The 26,359-nt window shown below is 35.8% G+C and overlaps 1 protein-coding gene across 1 annotated transcript; it reads right to left on the minus strand.

The window, feature by feature from the left end:
* Positions 1 to 685: 685 nt before the first annotated feature.
* LOC127102015 (uncharacterized) lies at positions 686 to 2,049 on the minus strand. The gene is made up of 2 exons (XM_051039434.1): positions 1,396 to 2,049; positions 686 to 1,057 (listed from the first exon to the last, which is right to left on the minus strand). Exons 1-2 carry the CDS (start codon positions 2,047 to 2,049, stop codon positions 686 to 688), a joined length of 1,026 nt encoding a protein of 341 aa, XP_050895391.1.
* Between the last annotated feature and the right edge of the window lie 24,310 nt (positions 2,050 to 26,359).

Here is a 26,359-nt window from a genome sequence, read left to right on the forward strand (position 1 = left end):
TTGACTTCTTCAGATCATGCGTCTTCAGCGTCTGGATTAATTCTTCTCTTTCAGAGTTTTCGACTTCTTTCGTTTTGCTAGCTCTTGTGTTAGAGTCAGAACCTTCTGGTTACGCATCCTCTGAGTAGCATCTAACGCTGAATTCTGTATCTGATGATTTATCTATCTGATTGTTTTATCATAGTCCTGCACACTTAAGAACAATTTCGTTAGGGTACCATTTTTGTTTCATCCTTTGTTATCATCAAAATCTTAGAGATACATTATAGAACCAACTTTGTTCTTACAATCTCCCCCTTTTTGATGATGACAAAACAAGACAGAGCAGAGGTGAAACAATACAAAAAAAATCTCATATCAGATAAGGAAGGGGACTCCCCCTGAGTTAGATCCTTAGGTTAACCATAAGTTCTTACCGGACCTTCCTTGGTTTAGCTATTTTCCTGCATATCTTTAGTCATCAGTTTAATAATTTAATGTTTGCAGTGGCTTGAGAGGTTTTAGTTATGTTTCCATCAGAGTTGTTTTAGTTCTCCCCCTTTTTGTCAGAATAAAAAAGACATAGCAAAAAACAGATATTTATATAGGAGAGAGAAACAAGTACAGATAAGCAGCACAGAAGGCATAGATAAGAAAATAAGAAAAAACATCGAAAGGAAAAGCAACAAACAAATAGCCTAGGTGCCTAAGGGTTTGGGGGCGGAGGCATCCTTTGTAGCAGCTGAGACAACATGTTCTGAATGTTGATGTTGACGGAGTCCTGTTGGTCCAGCCTAGCTCGTACCACTTGTTGTTCCTTTTGTAATTCCTCTAGAGTCTTTAAGAACAGAGGGGCAAACCCAGAGTTGGAGTGCTCCCCCTGAGTCAAAGCATCAGCCATGGCCTTGGCAGCTTCCTCTGCAGCAATACGCGCTGCTTCTTCAGCTTTAGCTATAGCTTTCGCCTCAGCTTCAGCAGCAGCCGCAGCAGCAACAGCTTCAGTGACAACCTTTTCTTCAGCTTCTCTGATCCGTTGTTCTTCTTCTAGGCGCACTTTCTCTTCTGCTTCCTTCTTAGCCTATTCCTCAGCCTCTCTGGCCAAGCGATCTTGAGCCTTATACCAGTATCTCTGATGAAGTCGTTACAGACTTGTTCAGAGAGGCCTTTCTGTTTGAAGGCTTCAGAGGTCATCCAACTGATCACTCTGTTCCAGTGGATCCTCACTTCAAATGGATCATCACTGATTCCGGAGTTGATAGTCAGATACTTGATCTTTTCCACTGAAGACTCTGTAAAAACTTTTATTGCTTCTTCAAGGGTAGGGAAGACAGTTTATGGTTTAGTGGCAGAAGCTGGAGAGGATGGAGAAGGTGAACTGGTGTCACCAAGATTCAGAGTGGGAGTGATGGGAGCAACGGAAGCTGGTGGTGTGGGAATGACATAGGGGAACGATGTTGTTTGTTCAGGTTGTGGATTTGGTTCAGATGGTGAGTGGATTGGTTGAGGTTCAGAGTTGATTGGTTGTTCAGGAGGTGGATTTGGTTGTTGTGCAGGTGGTGGTGTTTGAGGTTGTTCAAATGTTGTTGGATTTGGATGTTCAAGAGGTGGGGAAGTGACTTCTGGTTCAGGTTCAGTGTGTGATGGTTGTTGAGAGGCCAGAGCACGAGCTTGTAGCTGAGCCAGAGTGGGGGATTGAGGGTCAGATGGTTCATTGTTAGAGGAGAGTACATAATATGGTGGGGATTGAGGTGAGGATGATGATGATGGTGAGGTAGTTTCATTCAGCATTTCTGCTTCAGAAACGGGTAGTGTGGTGGTAGCAAGGTTGAATTTAAGTGAGGGTGGGTTAGAGGTTTTGGTGGTTGAGGGAGGTGTTTCAGAGGAGGTGCATATTGGAGTGGTTTGGGGAAGAGAAGAAGCAATAGGTTTTATTTTAACAGAGAGGGAGAGAGGTATAGACTTACTTGGAGAGCCAGCCAGAGGGACTGGAGGTCTTGACCCAGAAGATTCTCCCAACTTTGCTTTCTTTACCTTCTTGGACTTCTCAAAGGGCTCTCGCATCCTCTTCATGAATTGTGGTGGATGCTCAGGTAGCTAGTCCGCTGAGAAATCATAGATGTCCACCCCTTGATTGGCCAAATCTTGTAGATAGTAAGCTACCACTTCTGGAGGGTCAATCTTGGAGAACATATAGAGTCCGTCGGGAATCTTCCTCTGATCCCTGAGTGCTTCCCATGAGGTGTCTAGTGTTGGTTTAGATCTGACTTGATCAATGATCCCCATGCTCTTCAGATTCCGAGAAGTCAAAGGTCTTCCAATGTCAATAGTGACATCTTCCATTAGTCTGAGATGGATCAGGTGATCTACTAAGCCACTATCGATTAGAACATCTGAGATAAGTCTTCCCAGAAGGATGTAGTTCATGGTCTTCATGTTGTTTCTGGTATCTTTGACAGAGTCTCTGAGATACTTGAAGAGTAATGCTGGTAGACCCAGTTTCAGCCCTTTGTGGATGCAGTACAGAATACACTTCTGATATGTGTTGATGTAGTCATAAGAGTTTGATGCAGGCCGATGATGAATGTTGCCTAGGATAATTTTCAGTTAGATACAGAGGTTCTGATGGAGCTCCTTGTTCGTAGAGTGTTTGCCTTCAGCATTTTCTTGAAAGATAGTAGGGTTGATTTTCTGGGACAAGTATTTTGACTTAGGGTTGATGTTGTAGATGCGTCTTCCTCCTGTCTTCTCCATGTTCAGAAGAGAAGTAATAGATTCTCAGTGATGACTATCTTGACTCCAAGAACGTGAGAGACTATGTAGTGTTCATCTGAGTCTGCAAAACGCCAGAACTCCTTCACCAGCTATGTGTACACAGGGCCATAAAGTCTTTGAAAGTAGGTTTCCCAACCTTGCATCCTTAACTCTTCAGTTAGGTCTACGCCATTCTTCTTCATGTTTTCAAAATCCACTAGCGACTCACACAGTACTTCAACCTTTTCAAAAGGTGTTGCTAGGTGGATGTGAGATTCACGATCAAGGATATGGGGTTCCCTGTAGACGGGGGTTGAGACGACGCCGTTGGTTGCTGTTGTTTGTTGAGTAGAAATGTGTGTCTGCCCCGTTGAGTTCATTTGTTGAGAGAAGTTGTAGACGGATTGTTGTTGAGCGTCCATGAAGAACAATGTTGATGATGAAGGTTGAATGAAGAACTTGATGAAGAAACTGCAGAAATCTTGAAGATGGTGAAGAACTAAGAGGGAGAGGGTTTAGTGTAGATGTGAGTGTAAAGTGTGAGATTGTAAGAAGTGAAGAGATTATATACCCATAAAGATGCATTAAAAACGACAACATTAAGAGTAGTTTAACTATTAAAACATTAAATGCAACATGTTAACTAGTTATCACGTTTGGAGGATAATGATTACAGCCCATGATGGAGGTCAAATCCCCAAATCAGCATACTGCTCGAGGAGATTTCAAGAGTCTGTCTCTTGATTTCTGCTAGACAGCTGTCTAGAAGTTCCAAGGTCAGACGCATGAGGTACCACATGTTACTTTATCTGATCTTCAGGAATACCAAAGGGTTGGATCCTGAAGATTTATGATTCAGATAGCTTATAACTGGTAGTAGCATCAGAGTCAGATCCAGATACCAGATGTTTAATTTAGAGTCTTATTCTGCTAATTCAGAGAAGTACATTTATTCTGGACAAATTTGAATGTTTAAAATTTTCAAAATAAAAGAAAATTTGTCTTCAGCAAGGGGTTTAGTAAAGATATCAGCCCATTGATGGCCTGTATCAATAAATTTTAATGAAATTACCCCTTTCTGAACATAGTCCCTAAGGAAGTGATGTTTTATTTCTATGTGCTTGGCTCTGGAGTGCAGAATAGGATTCTTACTTAAATAAATGGCAGCAGTATTATCACAGAAAATGGGAACGTTACTCTCAAAGATTAGGAGGTCTTCAAATTGATTTTTCATCCAGAGCATCTGAGTACTGTAGAGTGACACTAATATATATTCTACTTCTACAGTGGATAGAGCTATGGTTGATTGCCTTTTGATGACCCAAGATATAAGATTATTTCCCAAGAACTGACAGTTCCCAGATGTACTTTTACGTTCCATTATGTCCCCTGCATAATCTGCATCACAGTAACCAGAGAGCTTATACTCTGATGTTTTCTCATACATCAGGCCAAGGTTAGGGGTTCCTTTCAGATACCTGAGGATTCTTTTAAAAACTGTTAAATGAGATTCTCTAGGATCTGATTGGAATCTGGCACAGAGACATACACTAAACAAGATATTAGGGCGTGTAATAGTCAGATAGAGAAGGGAGCATATCACACCACAATAAAGCTTCTGAAAAACCTTCTAGCTAATTTCTTCTTTCTTCAGAATGCAAGTTGGATGCATTGGTGTCTTAGCAGGTTTGCATTCATCCATTTCGATTTTCTTCAAAATGTCTTTTATGTACTTACTTTGATAAACGTAGGTAGCTTTTGAGGCTTGATTGATTTGAATTCCTAGAAAGAACTTTAGTTCTTGCATCAAGCTCATTTCAAATTCTTCCTGCATTAGCTCAGAGAACTCTTGACATACAGAGGGGTTAGCTGAACCAAAAATAATGTCATCAACATATATCTGGCATATCATGAGATCACTTTTAATGTTTTTACAAAAGAGTGTAGAGCCAACCTTTCCTCTAATAAAATTATGTTCCAGAAGAAAGTTACTTAGTCTTTCATACCAAGCTCTATGAGCTTGTTTTAAACCATACAGTGATTTCTTAAGTTTAAAAACGTGTTCTGGACATTTAGAGTTTTCAAAACCTGGAGGTTGATTGACATAAACTTCTTCTGATATATAACCATTAAGAAATGCACTCTTGACATCCATTTGATATAGTTTGGTTGAATGATTCACAGCAAATGAAACAAGTAAGCGAATAGATTCTAACTTGGCAATTGGGGAAAAGGTTTTATTGTAGTCAATACCTTCTTGTTGACCGTACCCCTGTGCCACCAGTCGTGCTTTATTTATGACTACTTCTCCCTTTTCATTCAGTTTGTTTCTGAACACCCATCTGGTTCCAATAATGTGAGTTCATTTGGCTTTGGAACAAGATCCCCATATGTCATTCTTTGAGAATTGATCTAGCTCTTCTTTCATAGCTAGAACCTGGTCATTATCTTGAAGTGCCTCATCACAGGAAGTAGGCTTAATCAGAGATACTAGTCCTAGAGGAGTTTCTTCAGATACTTTGAATGTTGAACTAGTTCTGTCATGATACTTTTCATCAGAACCTGCAAGAGTGATTTCCAAATCTGCCAGTTTCTCAACTAGCTTTGACTTTTTAGGGTCAAGCTTATCATCAAATCTGACATGTATTGATTCTTCCACAATTTTGGTTTCTGTGTTGTATACTCTATAGCCTTTAGAGCGTTTTGAGTATCCTAACATAATATATTTTTGTGCTTTTGAATCAAACTTATTCATATGTTCTTTAGTATTGAGAATAAAACAAGAACATCCAAAAGGATGGAAATAAGAAATGTTGGGTTTTCTTCCCTTACACGGTTCATAGGGAGTCTTCTCCAGAATAGGTCTTATAGAGATTCTATTCTAAATATAACACGTTATATTTACTGCTTCAGCCCAAAAGTGCTTAGCCACATTTGTTTCATTGATCATGGCTCTGGCCATCTCTTGGAGTGTCCTATTCTTCCTCTCTACAACTCCATTTTATTGTGGAGTTCTAGGAAAGGAGAAATCATGGGATATTCCATTAGAATCAAATAGTTCCTAAAAAAATTTATTCTCGAATTCGCCATCATGACCACTTCTGACTCTGATGATTTTAGAGTCAAGTTCATTTTGCACTTTGGAACAGAAGCTAGTGAATACAAAATGAGACTCACTCTTGTGCTTTAGGAATTTTACCCATGTCTAATGACTAAAATCATCAATAATAACTAGTCCATACTTCTTTCCATTGAATGACACTGTCTTAACAGGCCCAAACAGGTAAATATGAAGAAGTTCCAGAGGCTTAGAGGTAGAAACAATATTTTTCTTTTTGAAAGATGTTTTTGAAAATTTACCTTTCTGACATGCCTCACACAGAGCTTCTGAAAAATACTTCAGTTTAGGTAGGCCTATGACTAACTCGACTTTATTTAGCTGAGAGAGTTTACTCATGCTAATGTGGCCCAATCGTCTATGCCATACCCATTGCTCTTCATGAACAGACATCAGACATTTTACATTTTGTTCTTTTAGGTCTGAAAGATTTATCTTGTAAATATTGTTTTTCCTCTTGCTAGTGAATATGACTGTTCCATTATTCTGATTAATTGCTTTACATTTTTTTTGATTGAAGATTACATCATAACCGTTATCACGTAATTGACTTATTGATAACAGGTTATGCATTAATCCTTCTACATAGAGAACATCATATATAGAGGGAAGAGTTCCATTACCAATAGTTCCGGAGCCTCTGATTCTTCCTTTCTGATTTCCTCCAAAACCTACAAAGCCAACATCTTTAAGTTCCAGGCTTTGGAACATATACTTTCTTCCCATCATGTGTCGCGAGCATCCAGAGTCCAGGTACCATGATTGGTGTCTTAACTCTGCTGCATAAGATATCTGCAACATAAACAATCTTATCCTTTGGTACCCAAAATCTTTTGGGTCCTTTGTGATTAGTTTTCCTAGAGTTTCTTAGAACTTTGGGTTTTCTAGCATTATCAAAACGTTGTGCTTGTGTATGTGTGTAGTGATAAGAAAAAGGAGATTTAGGTTTGTCATCTGTAGAAGATTTATCTTCACTAGGGGCATACCCTATTCCTCTTTTATTATTCTGACTTACTCCATAAATCATGGATGCCATTTTACTCCTCTATATCCCATTTTTCAGAAACTTTTTGAAAAGATTTTTCATATTCAAATATCATTGTGTTAGAAGTTTGTGGGGCTTGAGATAATGCTTCTTCGAGTTTTAAACATTGTTTATTTGTGAAGTCTCTTTCTTTTATGAAGATTTGGTTTTTATCTTTTAGTTCTGAAACAGTTATCTCAAGCTTATCACATTCTTCGATGGTTCCTTCAAGAACTTCTTTTAAAGCTTTAAATTTTTGTTTAAGTTTCTGATATGAGTTTAGAGTTTCAGAAAGGCATGATTCAAGGTCAGAGCGAGAAAGATCAAAGAATACCTCTTCAGAATCAGATTCTCCATCTGATGTATTTCTGGAGGTGGTAGCCATGAGTGCAACATTTGCCTGTTCTTCAGAGTCTGATTCGGAGGAATCAGATCCACTGTCGTCCCAGGTGGCCATCAATCCCTTTTTGGTTCTGAATGAGCTTTTCTTAAAACCTTCTCTTCTGGAGCTTTCTTTCTTCAGCTTGGGACATTCGTTTCTGTAATGACTTGTTTCCTTGCATTCATAACATGTTATTTCTTTGTTTGACTTACCTGTGGAAGTTGATTCTGAGCGATCTCCCTTGGGTATTGGTCTTCTGAAGTTATTATTCTTTTTTCTCCAGAGTTGTTTTACTCTTCTGGTCAAAAGGGATAACTCTTCTTCATTGTCAGAGTCTTCCTTTTCAGAGTCGTCATTGTCTCCCTCTTCAGCTTGGAAGGCTTTGTTTCTTTCTGATTTGCATCTTTCAGATCTGGACTTTAGTGCTACAGACTTGATCTTCTTTTGAGGCTCATCTTCCTCAAGTTCTATCTCGTGGCTTCTGAGTGAACTGACGAGTTCCTCAAGGCTGATATTGTTCAGATCTTTGGATAACTTTAAAGTTGTGACCATTGGTCTACATTTCTTTGGTAAGCTTCTGACTATCTTTTTGACATGATCTGCAGTTGTGTAGCCCTTGTCCAAAACTTTGAGTCCTGCAATTAAAGTTTGAAATCTAGAAAACATTACCTCTACAGCTTCATCATCCTCCATTTTAAAGGCTTCATATTTCTGAATTAGAGCCAGAGCATTTGTCTCTTTGACTTGAGAATTTCCTTCGTGAGTCATCCTCAGGGAGTCAAGTATTGCTTTAGCTATTTCCCTGTTGGCGATCTTTTCATATTCATTGTAGGAAATGGCATTTAGTAGTATCGTTCTAGCTTTGTGATGGTTTTTGAATTCACGCTTCTGTTCATCTGTCATTCTGCTTCTGGGAATGGCAACACCAGCGTCAGTCACAGGTGGTGTGTAGCCGATTGTGACTATATCCCATAGATTAGCGTCGTAGCCCAAAAGAAACTTTCAATTCTATCTTTCCAATAGTCAAATTTTTCTCCATCAAAGATTGGAGGTTTAGCATTGTAACTATCTCTTTCATTGGTGTTGCCTATAGTGTTTTTCTCACGCTGGATCTCTTTACACTGTTAAGTGTTTGATTAGAAAATCAATAACAGAGTCGAAGCTCTGATACCAATTGAAGGTAGAGAAAAAACAAGAAAGGGGGGTTTGAATTGTTTTGGAAAATAAAACTTTTTAATAATATAGACACACTCAGAATAAAAGGAATTTGACACAGAATTTTATACTGGTTTGCTTGAAATTGAAAGCTACTCCAGTCCACCCGGCCAAGGTGATTTCGCCTTCAAAAAGGACTTAATCCACTAATCTTGAAAGATTACACGAACAATTGTCGAAGAGAATAATCCCTTAGCCCTCTCAAGTATTCAGACTGCACAGAGTCACTTGAGGAAGTATCTTAGTAATGAGATGATTGGTAATACATAATGCTTCTTACAATAAGCAAATATTACATAAATATAAGAACAATAACTTTTCACGTAAGAGCAACAACTCGTGAAATAGTGAAAGAGGATGATTGAGATATTTGTATTCTTGTGTGTCTCAGGTGTATTTTCTTGTGAGGCATTCCATCTTTTATATAGGAGTTTGAGAGGGTCGTTGGTTGATGATGAAATCTTGGTCATTGAAGAATGATTAATGTCATTACTCTCCTTGTTTCTTTCCAAAACAGTTTTGGGTGCGTCATAATTTCCTTCTAGAAATAGTTTCTTTCTAAATGCAGATTCCTTCATGGTTACGCATTCTGAGTCAGCGGATCCTGTATTCAGAGTCTTGTTTGCAATGTTCATCTTTAGAGGGTACTTGTATCTGACTGTGTTAGAGTTTCTCTTTAATCTTGACTTCTTCAGATCATGCGTCTTCAGCGTTTGGATTAATTCTTCTCTTTCAGAGTTTCTGACTTCTTTCATTTTGCTAGCGCTTGTGTTAGAGTCAGAACCTTCTGGTTACGTATCCTATGAGTAGCATCTAACGATGGATTTTGTATCTGATAATTTATCTATCTGATTATTTTATCAGAGTCCTGTACACTTAAGAAAAATTTCGTTAGGGTACCATTTTTGTTTCATCCTTTGTTATCATCAAAATCTTAGAGATACATTGTAGAACCAACTTTGTTCTTACACTAATACCTTCCCCTTGCATAACCGACTTCCTTACCCAACATATCTCTTTCGCCCGAGTTTTTTTGATGTTTTCCCTTCCCTTATGAAATAAATAAAGTTCGATGGCGACTCTATTGTATGTTCGAGCGTGCGATACGTTCGGGTATATTCTCGCTAGCTTCATACACCATATCCGTTTTTCATAATAATTTTTTATTTCAAAAACATGCATGAGCATGGCGTTAGAATTACTTTTCAAAAGGAACATTTTTCTCAAAAATCAATACTTACCACTAAGGAAATATCAACAATGGTCTGATCAGGGGCATACCACTTTGAGACATTGTTGACTAGGGGCAAGTCACCTCAGGACCCTTCTAATTAAAGGGCAAATCCTTATGATCATGGGAAAATCATTTGAAGATCCTATTGATTAAGTGTCGCATTACGCGAAAAACCGACGGGAAAAGAAAACAATAGAGCCGCCACCGTGCGTTATTTATCCCAAAGAGGGAAAGGAAACGCTCGAAGTAAACCTGGAAAGAACATGGTCTCGCGACCAGAGAGAGATGGGATCGGGAGTCGGTTATGCGAAGGGAAGGTATTAGCACCCCTACGCATCCGTCGTACTCGACGGGATCCACGCACAAAAGAAAGGATAAGGTTGCTAGAAACTGCTCACAAACTGCACACAAGGCTGAAAAGAGACACAGAAAGACAAAAGAAACTAACTCGGTAGGACATCGCATCCTGGGCCTACGTAGCCTGTCAGGCACAGACATTAGAGTCGACGTAGTTCGGAACAGGGGAAAACGTGCTCGCTAGGATGTCGCATCCTATGCATACGTATCTTCTCTGACCGGAGAAGAATCAGAGCACTCGTAGCTCGGCTAATGCACGCCAAACAAGACCCACACAGGAAACCGACTGCCAATCACTGGACTTACGTCAGACTCCACACAAACAGGCAAACATGGAAACCGAATGCCAATCGCTGGACTTACATTAGACTCCGAACCAACAAACACACACACACAGGAAACCAACTGCCAATCGCTGGACTTACGTCAGACTCCAACAAGCAAACAAAACACAGGAAACCAACTGCCAATCGCTGGACTTATGTCGGACGCCAAACACAAACAAAAGGGTTGCAAAAGAAAAAGGGTTGCCCAGAGAGATTTGCTCATCTCCTGCCTACGTACCTCATCTGGTATGAGGATCAGGGCGACGTAGTTCCCCTACGCAGGGAAAGAACTTCTAACCTAACTAGAGACTAGGAAATGACAAACTAGAAGGGAGACTGACTCGAGCCTAATAGTTATCATGTAAATTCACCATGGTCCTAGGTTGAGGTTTCTATCTAACTTGCATAGGGAGCAAGCTATCCTAAACAGCACAGGCAAATACACAAGCACAATAAATAATCACACACACTATATGCAATCAATTGGGCTCATACAAGGTTAGGCTGTGAAACACAAGCCAACTGGAATCGGGTGTAGTTAGCTCTTAACCCTAACATTGAGAGTTAGGGTGAAGCAGATGAAATGGGAAGTGAGGGTAAGACCTCACAGCTCTTATCCCTGGCCTGGGAGAGCTTGACTCAAATAGAAGGTGTGGGAGTTCAGAAAGTAGGAACTCTTCTCCACATATGACTGACACAACAAAGATCTTGGGTTAATATCCACAATGCATCAACACACGGTGTGAGCAAAGTGGATGACACACTGAATAACAGGAGATGGATTACACATCTCTTTTATCTGCCAATTGCCTCATAAGAGGACTTTTCCTGCTTGGCACAAAAGATAAACAATCACAAGCATTGCCTCTTAAGGAGGACTTCAGACAGGTGCCTGCCCACATAACAGGACAGGTCTTCCAAACTACATGAAGAAGAGAGGTTATACCTAAGTGGTTAAGCAACCAAGCAAAAGCAAGTTCAAAGTGAACTTAAGGCAACTAATGTACCTGTGGAAACATCAAACAAATCAGTACAACTATACAGACAAACAACCAACAGTTAATATCAGACAAATAAACGAGGTTCACAATGGGCAAGCCAAAAGTCAAACTCAAATGAGTCAACATCAACCTATACAACACACAAAGATTAGTAATCAAAGGCAAACATCAATGCTCAAATGATGGAGCATCAACAACCATGTGACTTGGATGATCAACCTGAAATCAAAGCTCAAATATGAGAGGCAAACCACTAGGTCAAAGCCTAGGGTCAAAGATGGAGAAAAAAATTCAAAACAGAAGCTAAAAATTAACATGAATCAACTTCAAACACATCTTGAAACAATCCAAAAGGTCTCACATCAATATCATATATCAAAAGCATTTCATGATCAATTGAAGTTCAAGGCAATTTTAAAGCTCAAATGTGACCAACCAGAATGAAAAATCTCAATTAAATCAGAAATGATCCAAATAATTCCAAGAAAATTCCTCTTGAAGAGCAGTTCTTGATTTTGCACGATCCACAACTTGTAAGTATCCAAATCCACTCTACAATGCTTGAAATGATGTTTGGTGAAGAAAAGGAAGCTTGCACACGTGTAGATCTAGCTCAAAACAGAAACTCCATTGTCATCTTCATGAACTTCCACCACTTGATTCTTGCACGAATTCACCAATTCAACACTTGATCTGCACAGAATCAAAGCTAGGCAACAAGTATATGAAGTAAAATTGCAAGGTTCTTTGAAAAAAATTGAGTTATGAATGAGAGAAAAATTTGAAGTGAGAGAGAAATTTGGATCTAGAAAATGTGATAAATGATTAACCTCCTTCAATTCTGTTATGATTAGAGTATTTATATGCTCTACTAATCACTTTGCTAATCCATAATTAATTTGGTTAATGAAAATTAGGCAAAATGAGGTGTTTTGCAAAAATTGACAATTTGCATGGTGCATGTAGTAAACCCACGTGAACAGTACCAATTGCTTCATCATTTTCACTTAAAATCATTTTTTTAAACCAATGACAATGGTAGAAAGTCCATACAATGCACCATTTTTGAATTTTGCATTTTCCCTCCAAAAAAAGTCATGGAATAGCAAGTGATTATGTGATGAGATTTTATGTAATGTGATGCATGATTTGGAAATTAGAGGTCAAGAGAAGAATATTGCAAAAAGAAACACTCAAATTGGCCTTTTGGTTTGAAAGTTATGCTCATTTGAATCTTCAAGTACATTTTGTCAAGTTTTGGTCGCATCTCCTTAACCACACATGAGAAATTGATGATCTTGGACTTTTTGGAAATGGGAGAGAAAGATATTCAACTTTCATGTTGGACAAAATTTCATTTGAAGCTTTCTTGATGATGTAATCTTGAGTTTAAAACCTTTCCATTTTTGGCAAATTCAAATTACAGGTCACCTGCTATTTTTGGAAAGTTTTGATCTGACCTCAAATCCTTCAATGTTGATGTTTGAAATGTCAAATGAGACTTGTTCCCACATGAATGAGGCATCTCTAACCATTTCCCATCTCCAAATCCACAGTTGAACTGACAGTTGACTTTTGTTGACTTTTTAGGGTTTCAGATGAATTGTACATGCACTGTGGACTTCTGAGCCTCTAGCCTTTGGTCAAGTTGCTTCAAAATGGTCCTTGGGTAATGTAAGCTCTCTAGAACAACCATAGGGCCTTTGTCTCATGGAAAAACCCTTGCTCTCTTGCACAAGTGGATTCTCCTGATCAGTTTTGATTGATGAAATGCAATGCACTATGCAATGTGAATGCAATATTAATGACCTAAAAATGAAATGTATATACAAATGGGAGGTGCAAATTTGAGGTGCTACATTAAGGGCGAAACATTTCAATATTTGAAACACCTATGTCAAATCACCTCCATAACCCTAATGATTATAGGCATACTTTTCAAGACTCTCACACTGGAGCATACCAATTCAAGGGAATAGTGAGGCCAATCACCCCAAAATTCATCTAATCAGGGGCATACTTTTCTAAGATTCAAATACTTGGGAAGTTCATATCAAGGTCGTATCAAAGGATGGTGGGATCCAAATTTATTTTCAGGAAAATCCTTCGAAATACCTACCAACAAGGGCAATACCCCCAAGGCTCTATCAATCTGGGGAAGATTGTTGCAAGGCTTGATCAAAAGAAACCACTTCCAAAAAAATAGTTCATCTGGGGCAGTTCATTCCAAGAGTCGATTAGTCAAGAGAAAATATCTCCAAGGCTCATACAATGGCAGGCTGTCTCAAGCGCATGGTATGGCCAAGCTGCTTCAAAACTCATGTTAGGGAAAACATCTTCAAAGACCCAACAAACTAAGGCAAAGACATGATACTGCAGGGGAAATCCCTCTTCATACTTTTAAGCTGCACAAGCAGACTCTATTGCACATCAACAATCATCAAGTTTAAAACGAGTATCGGGAAGTCATGTTGACGTAACACCTTACCACCTTTTGACAGACAACCCAGTTGCACAAACAACCTCTCTAAATTGTAACCACCCATAACCTATTAGAACAAGATTTTGGTTCTGCAATTTATCTCTAAGTTTTGATGATAACAAAGGATGAAAGTTTTTGGTACCCTAATAAAATTCTCTAAGTGTGCAGGACTCTAACGGAAAATTAATCTGATGAAAACAACATTTGACGTCACAAAAGTCCAGAATAGTTGACTTAGAGCTAAAGGTATTTTCTCTTACTCTGACAATGTCGACAATATATGTCATCTAAAGACTCTGGAACTCTGCATATGAAGGATCTCACATATGAAAACTATGTCGATCCTTACATCAAAAGAATGTCTAATAAGAGATAAGTCAAGAACTTCTGAAGAAGACACTACAATCAACTATCTGAAGAATACAAGATCTAAGAAAAGAATCTGGATTCCGCGCACTCTGAATCACGCCCAACAGAATAGAATCAAGAACTTAACAGCGAAGTATTCCAAATATGGTATTAATCTCAATATGGATAAACATTGAATACTCTCCTAAAACTACTATAGAAAGGACAACAAAATTAATGTCATTAAGTCCCATGATTGGAAAGATATCAACATCAATGCTACATTCAACGGTATCATCTCCAAGCACTATAAAAAGGTCCAACAATCATCATACCAAGACACGAAGCTGTGCTACAAGAATTTTGAACATCAAAATTTAATCTTACACTAAATTCTTGTTTTACATTATCACACGAGTTATTGCCCTTAGTGTGATTTTCTAGTGTTCTTACTGTGTTCATATTGCTTATCTAGAAGCACTAAACACCTTCTTGTATTTCTAAAATAGTTGTTGTAAAGTTCCTCAAGTGACTTGTGAAGTCTGTAGACTTGAGAAGGCTAAGAGATCATTGTACTCTTAGACGTTTATTGTAATCTTTCTCGATTATTGGATTAAGTCCTTATTGAAGACAAAATCACCTTGGTCGGATGACCTGGAATAACTTTGAATTTCAATCGAACCAGGATAACTTCTGTGTTGTTTGTCTTTAATTTGTGTGTATGTGTAGAAACTCCAAAAATTGTTATTGTCTGTGAAAAAAATTCAAACCCCCCTTTCTTGTTTTTCTCTACCTTCACAACCCACCCAAGGGACACTTTTTTAAACATCGCATAAATCATCCTCATGCATCAATCATGTTTACATGAAACTATGCTCCTTCATATGGAATATTCCCATGACATGAATCTAGTAAAAAAACAATCTTGTTTGGTACCTCTCAAAAGCCCAATCTTACAAAAAGCCCAACCACACTTGGCGCTTACCCTGAAACCCAACCTTCATTGACAATACTTCAGTCTTCACACTTCATGCATATTGCATAATCAATCATCCTACTTCATGCATAAAAAGAAGTCTTAATCATCATGCATAACAGGAGTCATATGAGGGGCCTCACCCTCATTCCTAAAGACCGTCAGTTACCGACATTATACCTTAAAAATCCATCAAAGCCCAAATGTTGTTTGGCACCCGCAAAAGCCACTACTTGTCTGACGAAGTTCAAAAACCTTTTCTTTTTTTTCAAAGTATGATTCTCGCTCGAAACTCATTTAATTCCAAGGCCCGTTCTCGTCTGGTAATCAGATAAAGTCGAATTCTCATTTGGAAGTCGAATTCAATTCTCGTATGGTATTCACTTAAATACTAGTTTCCGTCTGGCAACCTAATATTTTTCACCAGTTCATATTTGGTAGTCAAATTTTAAAGTCCAGTTTCCGTCTAGAGAATCACTTCAAGACTAGTTCCGTCTGGCGAATCATCTCAAAGCCCAGTTCCCGTTTGACAAAATATTTCAATATATTATCCATTCATCAAGTCGCGCATAGCATATCCATGAATATGGAACATCGCACCATACAAATTCCAAACTCCATAACAAAACATACATGCACCTCAAAACGTGCATGACATAACATAAAGGTCCAGGATGCCTAAAAAAACTAAAACTAATCCCCAGCCAAGTCGGTGACAACTCTACGACTAAGTCTACCTCTTTCCTACCATTCACCCCAGCGAGCCTATCTTACAGACATTCCCCAGCTGAACTGGTTACAATTCTTAAATAAGCTTATTTCAGTAAGTAGCCTCACTAAACTTCCCCACCAGACTTCCTCACAAAGTCTCGTCTACAACATGCTCCCCAACAATCCTTCCCCAAGGATTTCTTCTAGAACATTCCCAAACATAGGATCGTTCAGAAGACCAACAACATTTCAAACGTGAGCATCCTCGTGCATCTCTTACATAATTCAATCATAGGAAACCCTATAAGCATGAGCAACCTCATCCATCCAAAAACCATTCAAACATAAGCAACCTTACGTATCCAACGTCACCAACCTCACACATCCCATTATTCATTCGTAAGAAACCTTATGAAGCATGACCAGCCTCATGCACCCATCCATAATTCAGAACGTAAGCAACCTTACATAATTTTCAACCATTCAGACGTGAGCAACCTCATGCATCTCCAGCCACATTTCAAACGTAAGCAACCTTACGTATCAAGCGTGAGAAACCTCGGGTATCCATCATCAAGTCTATTGTAAGCAACCTTACAAGTGTGAGCAACCTCACACATCTCTTCACCATTCAATCATAAGCAACCTTACATATCAAGCGTGAGCAACCTTATGTATCCTTGATCAAGTCAATTGTTAGCAACCTTATAAGTATGAACAGTCTCCCACGCCTCTTCACCATTCAACCGTAAGCAACCTTATGTATCAAGCGTGAGCAACCTCACGTATCCACCAATTCGATCGTAAGCAACCTTGCAAAGCGTGAGCATCCCCAGCAAATCAGTTTATATGACCCATCGATCCAAGTTCATCAGACCCCCGGTTGAGGACGATTATTTATTCCCTATTATCTCACTCCCACTAGGTGTCTTTGCTGCATCCAAGCAAGGGACCTAAAAATATTCAAAATCCTATCAAGACAAAATCAAGACTCGAAGGTACAACATTAACATGTGGATGAGAACTTTCCCTCATATCCTCAGCAAGTTGGTCCTTTATACAGTTTTTCCTCCTAAAGTACAAAACAAGGGTCTTCCGGTATTTAATTATCATCCACCATGAATGTGCGAAGACCTCATCTTCTGCACCCTCGGGTTGAAGGATAATTAAATAGGGGAAGTTGTCATACCCCAATTTTGTCTGGATATTTTACTATTATATGAGTTTTAGTTGCATTATATCTCAAATGAACGAAGTAGCCCATTTGATAGTAGAGTGGGTGAAAGGAGGTACAAACATGAGGTACTGCATTTCTTTCTTTATTTCTAACATGATTATTTTTCTATTTTTCTCACTCTTTTTGTATTATTTTATAAGTTATTATTGTCATTAGCATTATTAGTATTGTTTTCATTATTGTTATTATAGTTATTATTACTAAAAACAAAACAAAAACAAAAAAATGTCAAAATTGCTTTTTTTCCCATCTTATTATTTATTTTCGTTTTTGATTAATATGAATTTTAAAAAAGTAATTAATTTTCATTTTTTTCACTTTTTATTAAAAAATAGTCAAATAATCATTAAAAAATATAAAAAAGGTTATATGAAATAATTGAGTTTTAGTTAGGTAATCTCTATTTTTTATAATAATAATACAAAAAAACGGAGAGGTTTATTTGTTATAATTTCCAAATTCTAATAAAAAAGTAAATTAGATTTATTTTTATTAGTAATTAAGAAAATTTAGGAAAGGTATTTGAGTGATTTTTATGAAACAAGTAATTTTATGATTGAATATGAATGTGTGATTTATTTTCCTTTTCTAATTTTGCATGTTTTTAGTACAAGTAATTTTATGATTTTTCTTTTAATTGAATATAAATGTGTGATTTATTTTCCTTTTCTATTTTTATCTATTTTTTAATACTAATGGTTTTTCTTTTAATTGGATATTAATACTTGATCTTTTTTTGTTTTCTATTTTTGCCATTCTTTTTAGTGTAAGTAAGAATAAAAATCACTTTCTATTTTTCATAAAAAAAAATAAAAAAATTGCATTTTCTTTTTAGTTTTATTTTTCATTTTTCATTTTTTGTTATTATTAAATTTTCCACTATTTTATTTTTTATTTTTTAAATCCCAAACTTAATTGAAAATCAGAAAATTCAGAAAAAAATAAATAAATCAAAAAGAGGTCTTTATATCGTATATGCATTTTTCATTCCACAAAACACCAAATCCCTTTAAAACTCACAATTTCTCAAATTAAAATCCAATACATTCCAAAAATCTCACAAAATCTCAATAATCTCAATCAACATAAATTTAAATAATCTAAAAATAGATAAGTTCCTTTTCAAATTGAACCAAATCTTGCACAAAGGCACAAAATCCATCAGATTCATACAAATTCTCTTCAAATTGATCTATAAAATTTTAATTATTGATATAAAGTTTTCTTATAAATAGAGCTCTCTTCACTTCATATTTCCCATCGACAATCATCAATAAACTTACAAATTTTCTCTTCTAAAAATTATTGCTCTTCAAGAACAACAATAAAAGTTGTTGCTCTTCACAAAAAACAACAATAAACCCTAAAAGACAAGTTTCATTATCCATTCTTCCGAAAGTACGAGAAATGGGAAAAATTCAAGGGGAAGTCAAAGCTAAAATCTCGCTATCGTAGGTTGGTTTTCTTTACCATCTCATTTACTATTATCGAATATTTGTCTGATATTTCGTTAGAGTTTGATTTTATTTTTTGGTGTATAATCTATTTGCTAGTTTTCTTGTTATTTTAATTTTTTTCCAGTTTCGTTAATATTATTTTAATAATTAATTGTCAATTTTAAGTTTCATATAAAATAAAATTCTAAATGGTTAATTCTATTCTAAGTTATAATTTTAGATTAAATTTAGGGTTTAATTAAGAATTCCTTTTTTTTATTTTATTTTTATTGTAATAATTCAAAACTTCTCTTTTTAAAACCAAACTATTAAATCTATTTTTAAGTAAAAAAAAATTATCATTCATCTTTTTTTAATTTTTGTAAATAAATTATTCATACTCTTTTTTTCCTTATTTAAAATATCATTATTTTTTTCAAACTTCCTTTTTATCTTTTTATAAATATCTAATTAAAATTTTATTTTCCAATTAACTTATTAGGTTTAGGTTCAAAAATAATGATTTCTTTACTATTTAATTTCTATTATCTAATTTTAAAAAATAATTATTTATTAATTAAAATATAAACTTAATTTTAGATTTAAGAGTCGATAATTAACTTTACTTTCAATACTTAACTATTTTAAAAAGAATTAGAATATTAGGACTTATATTTTTCTTTTCCTAACCAGATCATAGTCTCCCTTAGAACTAGGTTAAACAAGCTAACCAACACAATAACATTTTTCACTAACATAATAAAATCAAAGAATTTTTCAATAAAAAATTGTTTGGTCCCTTAAATGCGAAGTAAGGCTAGCCTACCATCCCTTCAATTCAAAGTTCAGGCATAAGTCAGTCGCTCGAAGGAGACTTAACACAATTTTATAAAAAACACTAACCACACCTTACGAACTACGATGACTCTAACTTTTCTCATTACTCAATGAGAAATACGTAGTCACAAGGTTGCGAAACCAAGACGAGTCCCTTAATGTAAAATTAACTCTTTTTCCCATTTTATCCATTGGTACATGCCCCTCTCTTTGTAAATAAATAAGAAAGAAATAAATAGTTAAAATAAACACCTGCAAAAAAATCATTAACCATAGAACTAGAGGAGATTCCTGTTGAGTACAACAGAGGTGAGTGGTGCCTAATACCTTCCCCTCACTTAACTGACTCCCGAACCGATATTTAATTGTAATGATCATCTTATCATTTCCTTTATTCCTTAGGAATGAATAAAATATGGTGCCGACTATGTGATTTTTCCAACTGCGACACCTTGGAAAATCATATCTTCAGTAGAATGAATGACTATGTGGAAGCTATGAAGAATGATAAGATTATTATTGGTAAGAATAAGACTTTGAGCAGGGTAGGATGGAATCCACCGGGGACGGGTTTGGTGAGTCTCAACATTGATGGTGCTTGTGTTGATGGTAGAGAGTCGGGTGTGGAGGAATTATAAGAATCACAAACAATAAGTGCATAGGAGGATTTACCAAACATCTCGGCAATTGTAGTGTGGTGAGGGTAGAACTTTGGGGAGTATATGAAGGGCTCAAGTTTGTTATAGAGTTTGGGAGTGTCAAAATTGTACCTTCAAGTGCATTCCAGCACCGTAGTAGACTTGATAAAATCAGATAATCATTTAAGCATGAATAGCTTCTCCTTGCTAAATCATATTCGGTGGATGGTAGAGAGGATTAGAGAGGTTAAAATTTCTCACACATATAGAGAAAGGCAAATCATTATGCAAATGTTTTGGAAAAGTGTGAAGCTACTAGTGGTAAAGAATTGAGACTTTGTGAAGATTATTTGGAGTTCATTAGGAACTTAGTTCACTCCGATTCTATGGCATCCTCTATCCCGAGGTTAATTTTGTTGTAGCCTTTTCTTTGCTTTGGACCTCGGCCCTCCCGTTTACCAAAAAAAAGTATATTCAAATAAACCGTTTATGAAGGATTATTTTTTATCTAGCATAAACTAAATATGGACAATACAAACCTTCAAACTATGGATGATTTTTTCACCAAATATAATTAGCAATAAATGAATGGTGGAAGTCATGCTTAGCAAATAAGAAAATTTGCAAATGCATATGAAGAAGTAGTAAAAATTACCATATGCCATGATGAGTCACACATGTTCACTTATATATATATATATTATATATATATATATATATATATATATATATATATTATATATATATATATATATATATATATATATATATATATATATATATATATATATATATATAATGAATGGTGGAAGTCATGCTTAGCAAATAAGAAAATTTGCAAATGCATATGAAGAAGTAGTAAAAATTACCATATGCCATGATGAGTCACACATGTTCACTTTTATATATATATATATATATATATATATATATATATATATATATATATATATATATATATATATATATATATATATATATATATATATATATATATATATTGCGAGTGGAATGGGATAGTCGGTCGAGGCTCTGAAAAGGGGAAAAGTGTCTTCATGCGTGATTAAGAATGTAGAAAGTTAATTAGGAGGTTATGAATAGAGTTTTTTTTTACATAATATTAATTTAATTATCCACATTAAAATACACTAATATATATATATATATATATATATTATATATATATATATATATATATATATTATATATTATATATTATATATATATATATATATATATATATATATATATATATATATTTATATATTTATATATTTATATATTTTATATTTTTTTTCTTTAAATAATTTTTTATATTTCTTTGTGTGTCTAAGATACAATTATTATCACTATTTAGACAAATTTTATTATCAATATTTAGATTTAATTGTTAATAAAATCTATTAATTTTTGTGTACGGTTTAAATCAAAATACTACAAATCTAGTTTTCAAAATTAATTATATATAAATAACTGGAATTATTCATAATTAAAATGTTTCTCATTCAAAGTTGTAATACCCCAAAATGATATGTCTTGAATATATAACAATTAGAGTATCAAAATATTGGTACTGCTACATCAACATAGTATAAATTCGACATAAATATAAGCAACACATAAGATATATCAGATGTGCGTACAACATACAACATGTCAAACTACAAAAAATTGAATACACGACGAAAGATAACATATTCCACAAAGCTATTGTGGTCTTCAAGTCATCTTTCTTTTATCTTTCCCAAATACCTGTTTATTTGTAAAATAATTCAAAAACAAGGAGTAAGATAAAATATCTCAACAAGGTCCTTACTAAGATCATAAGTCCACTCATTACATATCATATACAACAACTACCTCATAGTTTATTTGAAACATACATTCTTCCAGAACATACTTTAAATATTACTAACCCCCGTAGGTCAGGATATATATATATATATATATATATATATATATATATATATATATATATATATGTTAGGATGTATATATATATATATATATATATGTTAGGATGTATATGCACCACATATTCCACAACTTGTATCTAGCATCACGATCTACTACCATTTTGCTAGAGCCTCGTAGGTTGATCTTAGCATTATATAATAGTGTCTTACTAGAACCTCACAAACAAAGTATAGTATCAAATAAATCTGATCCTACTAGTACAGGGTACAACTTATGTATGATTTCTAGTCGTATGTGTCTAAGGTCGTGCCTAGCATCATACACATCCATCAAGATCTATATGATCTTTTAGGAAACACACTTATGACATTTCAAAGAATAGAGTCAAGGTGTAGGTTCGTCAACTATTCTATGACCTATCATAAAATAAATCAAGGCGTATGTCCCTTGACCATTCCATTTTTCAGACATAGATTGAAGTTAAGGCATAAGTTATATATCATCAGCTTTATAACATATACTGAAGTCAAGGTGTAGGTCTATTAATCATCAACTTCATAACATTTACTGAAGTCAAGGCATAAGTCCCATCCTCTCTCTCTCTCTCTCCCTCTCAACTCTTTCTAAATTTTAAAATGAAGGTGAGAAATGAGAGAAAATATCAAGTCTTGGCATTTATATCCCTTATGGAAATATTATGATTGCCCTCATGACTTACTAGAATACCAAATGTGTCCTCAATGTTTCTAACTTAGGAAATATCTTAAATCATATAATTAATACTCATATTTTCTCATGGTAAATGCAAGGCTTAGAAATAACACGAGGTATTACATTATCCCCCCTCCCCTAATTTAAATTATTCCCTCAAAATTTAAAACTTACCTAAAGAAACGAGGGTAATTTGCTCGCATATCTGTTTCTAACTCCCAAGTAGCTTCGTTGGGCTGTGATCCTTCCCACAATACTTTCACTAAAGGTATTTTCTTATTCCTCAATAACTTCAACACATAATTCACTATTCGGCTAGGTTGCAGTTGGAATGTGAGATCTGTTGCGACTTCAATTGTATTCGGAAGGATAGGTTGAAAAGGATCTGGTACAAAATTCTAGATTTGAGATACATGAAACACGTCGTGTAATCCAGATAGGGAAGGTGGAAGTGCCAATTGATATGCCACTTCTCCTACTCAACTTATTATTTGATAAAACCAATGTATCTATTCACATGTGTTTTTAGCAAACAATCACGAGTTTAATTCACTTATAAGATTAACTTGAAAAATCTCGGAAGCAATCTGTGCAAAACAAATATACAAGGAAAAATGTTTGTGAATTGAATGTGAATGTTTGTACAAAGACAAAATGGACACAAATTTTAATAGCGAAAAAGCTTGAATCAATGTAATAAACTAAAAGTGAAATAAATGACATTAAATAGAAAATGAAGTAAACGATAACTAAAGCAAATGCTTCAATTAAGGAAACATGAAAACAATGAAAGAAAGGGTCGCATACTCATACATGTTCCTCACAAATTATTACACTCTTTAACTCGGGTACTCCAGTTCTATAGAGAAATATATGAATTTTGTAACCTTGATTACAATGCATGAGCCTGTTATTTATACTAATCTAAATATAACCCTCTCTGACAGTTTGTTCTAAGAAAGTGGACATGTATCAAGAACATGCAACTCAGTCTTCTGAAACACCTCCATTTCGTCAGAACATGCAACTCAGTCTTCTGAAACACCTCCATGTCGTCAGAACTTGCAACTGAGTCTTCCAAAATACCTCCATGTCGTCAGAACTTGCAAACTGCTGAAAACTTTTATCCCACATTCGTAACTTCTCCAAGCATATAATTGCCTTCTTCAAGTATTTGGATTCCAAAATATCCTAAGTCTTTGACGTCCGTCGAACACTTCGACTTCCACATGGTGTCAAAAAATAAACTAGATTGGTTCTTAAGATTCTTTTAAACTATCTTCATCACACTAGTCCACACACACAAAATAAATACTAACAACACAAAGAATTTATCCTGGTTCACTTGAAATTCAAAGCTACTCCAGTCCACCTGACCAAGGTGATTTCGCCTTCAATAAGGACTTAATCCAATAATCTCAAAAAATTATAAAAACGTCTAAGAGTTAAAGAACCTCTTAGCCCTCTCAAGTCTACGGACTTAAACAAGTCACTTGAGGAATTACAACCAGTTTCAAGAGTTACAAGTGTTTGACTAGATGCTTCTAGATAAGTAGAATTAACACAATTTAAGAACTATGAAACGCAATCACACAATATCGAGCAACAACTCTTGTATGAAAGTATTTCTTACAACGATGATAGTGAGAGTATTTGGAGTGTGAAAGTATTGTTGTCAAACTTGTTTTGTTGTGTATAAAGTTATTGTTTTCAACAAGTTGTAAGGAGGCACATATATAGCACTTAGAGATGATACCGTTGGAGGGAAATCAATGGAGATTTCTTGCCAGCTATGGGAGTTAAAGGTATTAAATTTCTTGTCCTTTCCATAGCAGTCTTGGAACATAATCAATTGTTTCCTTAAAGAGAATTGTATTACAAGTTGAATACTTCTAGAGTAAGTTTTTGATCAAATGATGGGTTGTGCATGTATCAGAGTGAGCACGATCAGAGTCTTTAGAGTTAGAGTTCAGATATCTTTTGCAGTCTTCAGATATCTCTTGCAGAGTCCATATATCTCTTGTATTCTTCAGATTTCTCTTGCAGTCTTCATATATCTCTTGTATTCTTCAGATGTCACTTGCAGTCTTCGGATATCAGAGCTTGAACTTCAGCGTTCAAATTCTTTAGGTGATATCTTCTCATATGTGTTCTTGTTCAGAGTCAAATATGATTTCTTCGTGCTGGATCAGCTTTTCTGGACTACGTTGGATACCAGATATTAGTTTCCTCATAGTCATTTTAACTTAGAATCCTGCACACTTAAGAAAATTGTTAGGCTACCAAATTGTTTCATTCTTTGTTATCATCAGAACTTGGAGATATATTGCAGAATCAAAGTCTTGTTCTAACAATCTCCCCCTTTTTTATGTTGACAAAACTTAGATTTTTGATGAAATAATAAGTACTTTTCAGAGATATAAAAAATTAGATTCAGATAGATAGTGACTCCCCCCGAGATTAGCAATCTTCCCCTAAGTCGTATACTTAAAACTTTATAATGTTTAGTGTCAGATAGGTTTCTGGGGTAGAGAATTTCTTACCAGATTTTCTTAGCTTCTTTGCCTTGATTTATTAGTTTCTCATATAAGGATTCATTCTCCCTTTGTTCGGATGGATCTTGAAAAATGACTTAGACTACCCAGTGATTATGTCAGAATGTAGGCATTGCATTTCTGAGAGTTAGATAATTTATTTCATCAAAAGGACTTTTATTTCTCCCCCTTTATGTCAGACTCAAAAAGTAATGAACACAAATTTTTCATAGATAGGTAAAATAGTACATAATCAGAAGGAAGATAAGGCCTTAGAGGCAGAAACACTTGAAAAAAACATAAAGAGTCCTAGAGTGCTTAAGAGTTTAGAGGAGGAGGTATCCTCTGAAGAAGCTCAACTAGCAGATTATGTATGCTGGAGTTGACTTGGTCCTGCTTGTCGAGTCTGGCTCTGACTAGTTGTTGTTCTTTCTACAACTCTTCTAGAGTCCTGATGGCTAAGGGAGAAAGGTCAGTTGTTGATGACTCTCCTTGAGTTAGAGCAACCTCTGTGGTCTTGTCAGCGTCTTCAGCAGCTTCAGCGGCCAATGCTGCTTCAACTTCAGCTTTCTCTCTGGCTGCAGCTTCTGCAGCAGCTTTCTCAGCTGCCTCCCTAGCAGCAGCTTTGTCTGCAACTTCTCTTTCTACCTTCTCAGTTGCCTCCTTAGCTAGACAAGACTCCAACTTCTCTTCATCACCTCTGATATAGTCATTTCTGACTTGTTCAGACAAGCCTTTCAGCTTGAAGACTTCGGAATTCATCCACCTGATGAACCCGTTCTAGCGAGTCCTTACTTCATAAGGATTGTCGCTGACATTGGATTCGTTACAGAGCTTCTTGAGTCTTGAAGCGGAACTCTATGAGAACTTAGCAAGTGCCTCATCAAGGGTAGGTATGGTGAGGTCAGGTTTAAAGGGTTGAGGAGTGGGTTCATAAAGTTCATGAATGGGTTCAGATGGTTTAGAAATGGGTTTAGAGGGTTCTGGTAGGGTTTCAGAAGGTTCTGATACAAACTGAGTCTTTTCAGAGTCAGCTGTGGCCTGAAGGTCTTCATGGTTTGGGGAGGTTGGGTCAGGGATATCTAGACCAGAATGTTCAGAGTTGGATGTTAGGTCATAGTAGGGAGGGGAACTTGGGTTAGAGG

The sequence above is a fragment of the Lathyrus oleraceus genome, chromosome 7, assembly GCF_024323335.1.
Source record: "Lathyrus oleraceus cultivar Zhongwan6 chromosome 7, CAAS_Psat_ZW6_1.0, whole genome shotgun sequence".
Taxonomy (NCBI): Eukaryota; Viridiplantae; Streptophyta; class Magnoliopsida; order Fabales; family Fabaceae; genus Lathyrus; species Lathyrus oleraceus.

Bases quoted from the DNA above. Each gene is read 5' to 3' on its own strand.
- LOC127102015 (XM_051039434.1), bottom strand. From the start codon at position 2,049: ATGAAGAGGATGCGAGAGCCCTTTGAGAAGTCCAAGAAGGTAAAGAAA. The intron at 1,058-1,395 runs GTTGCTCCCATC...GCTGAGGAATAG, and splicing joins TTCCCACACCACCAGCTTCC to GCTAAGAAGGAAGCAGAAGA.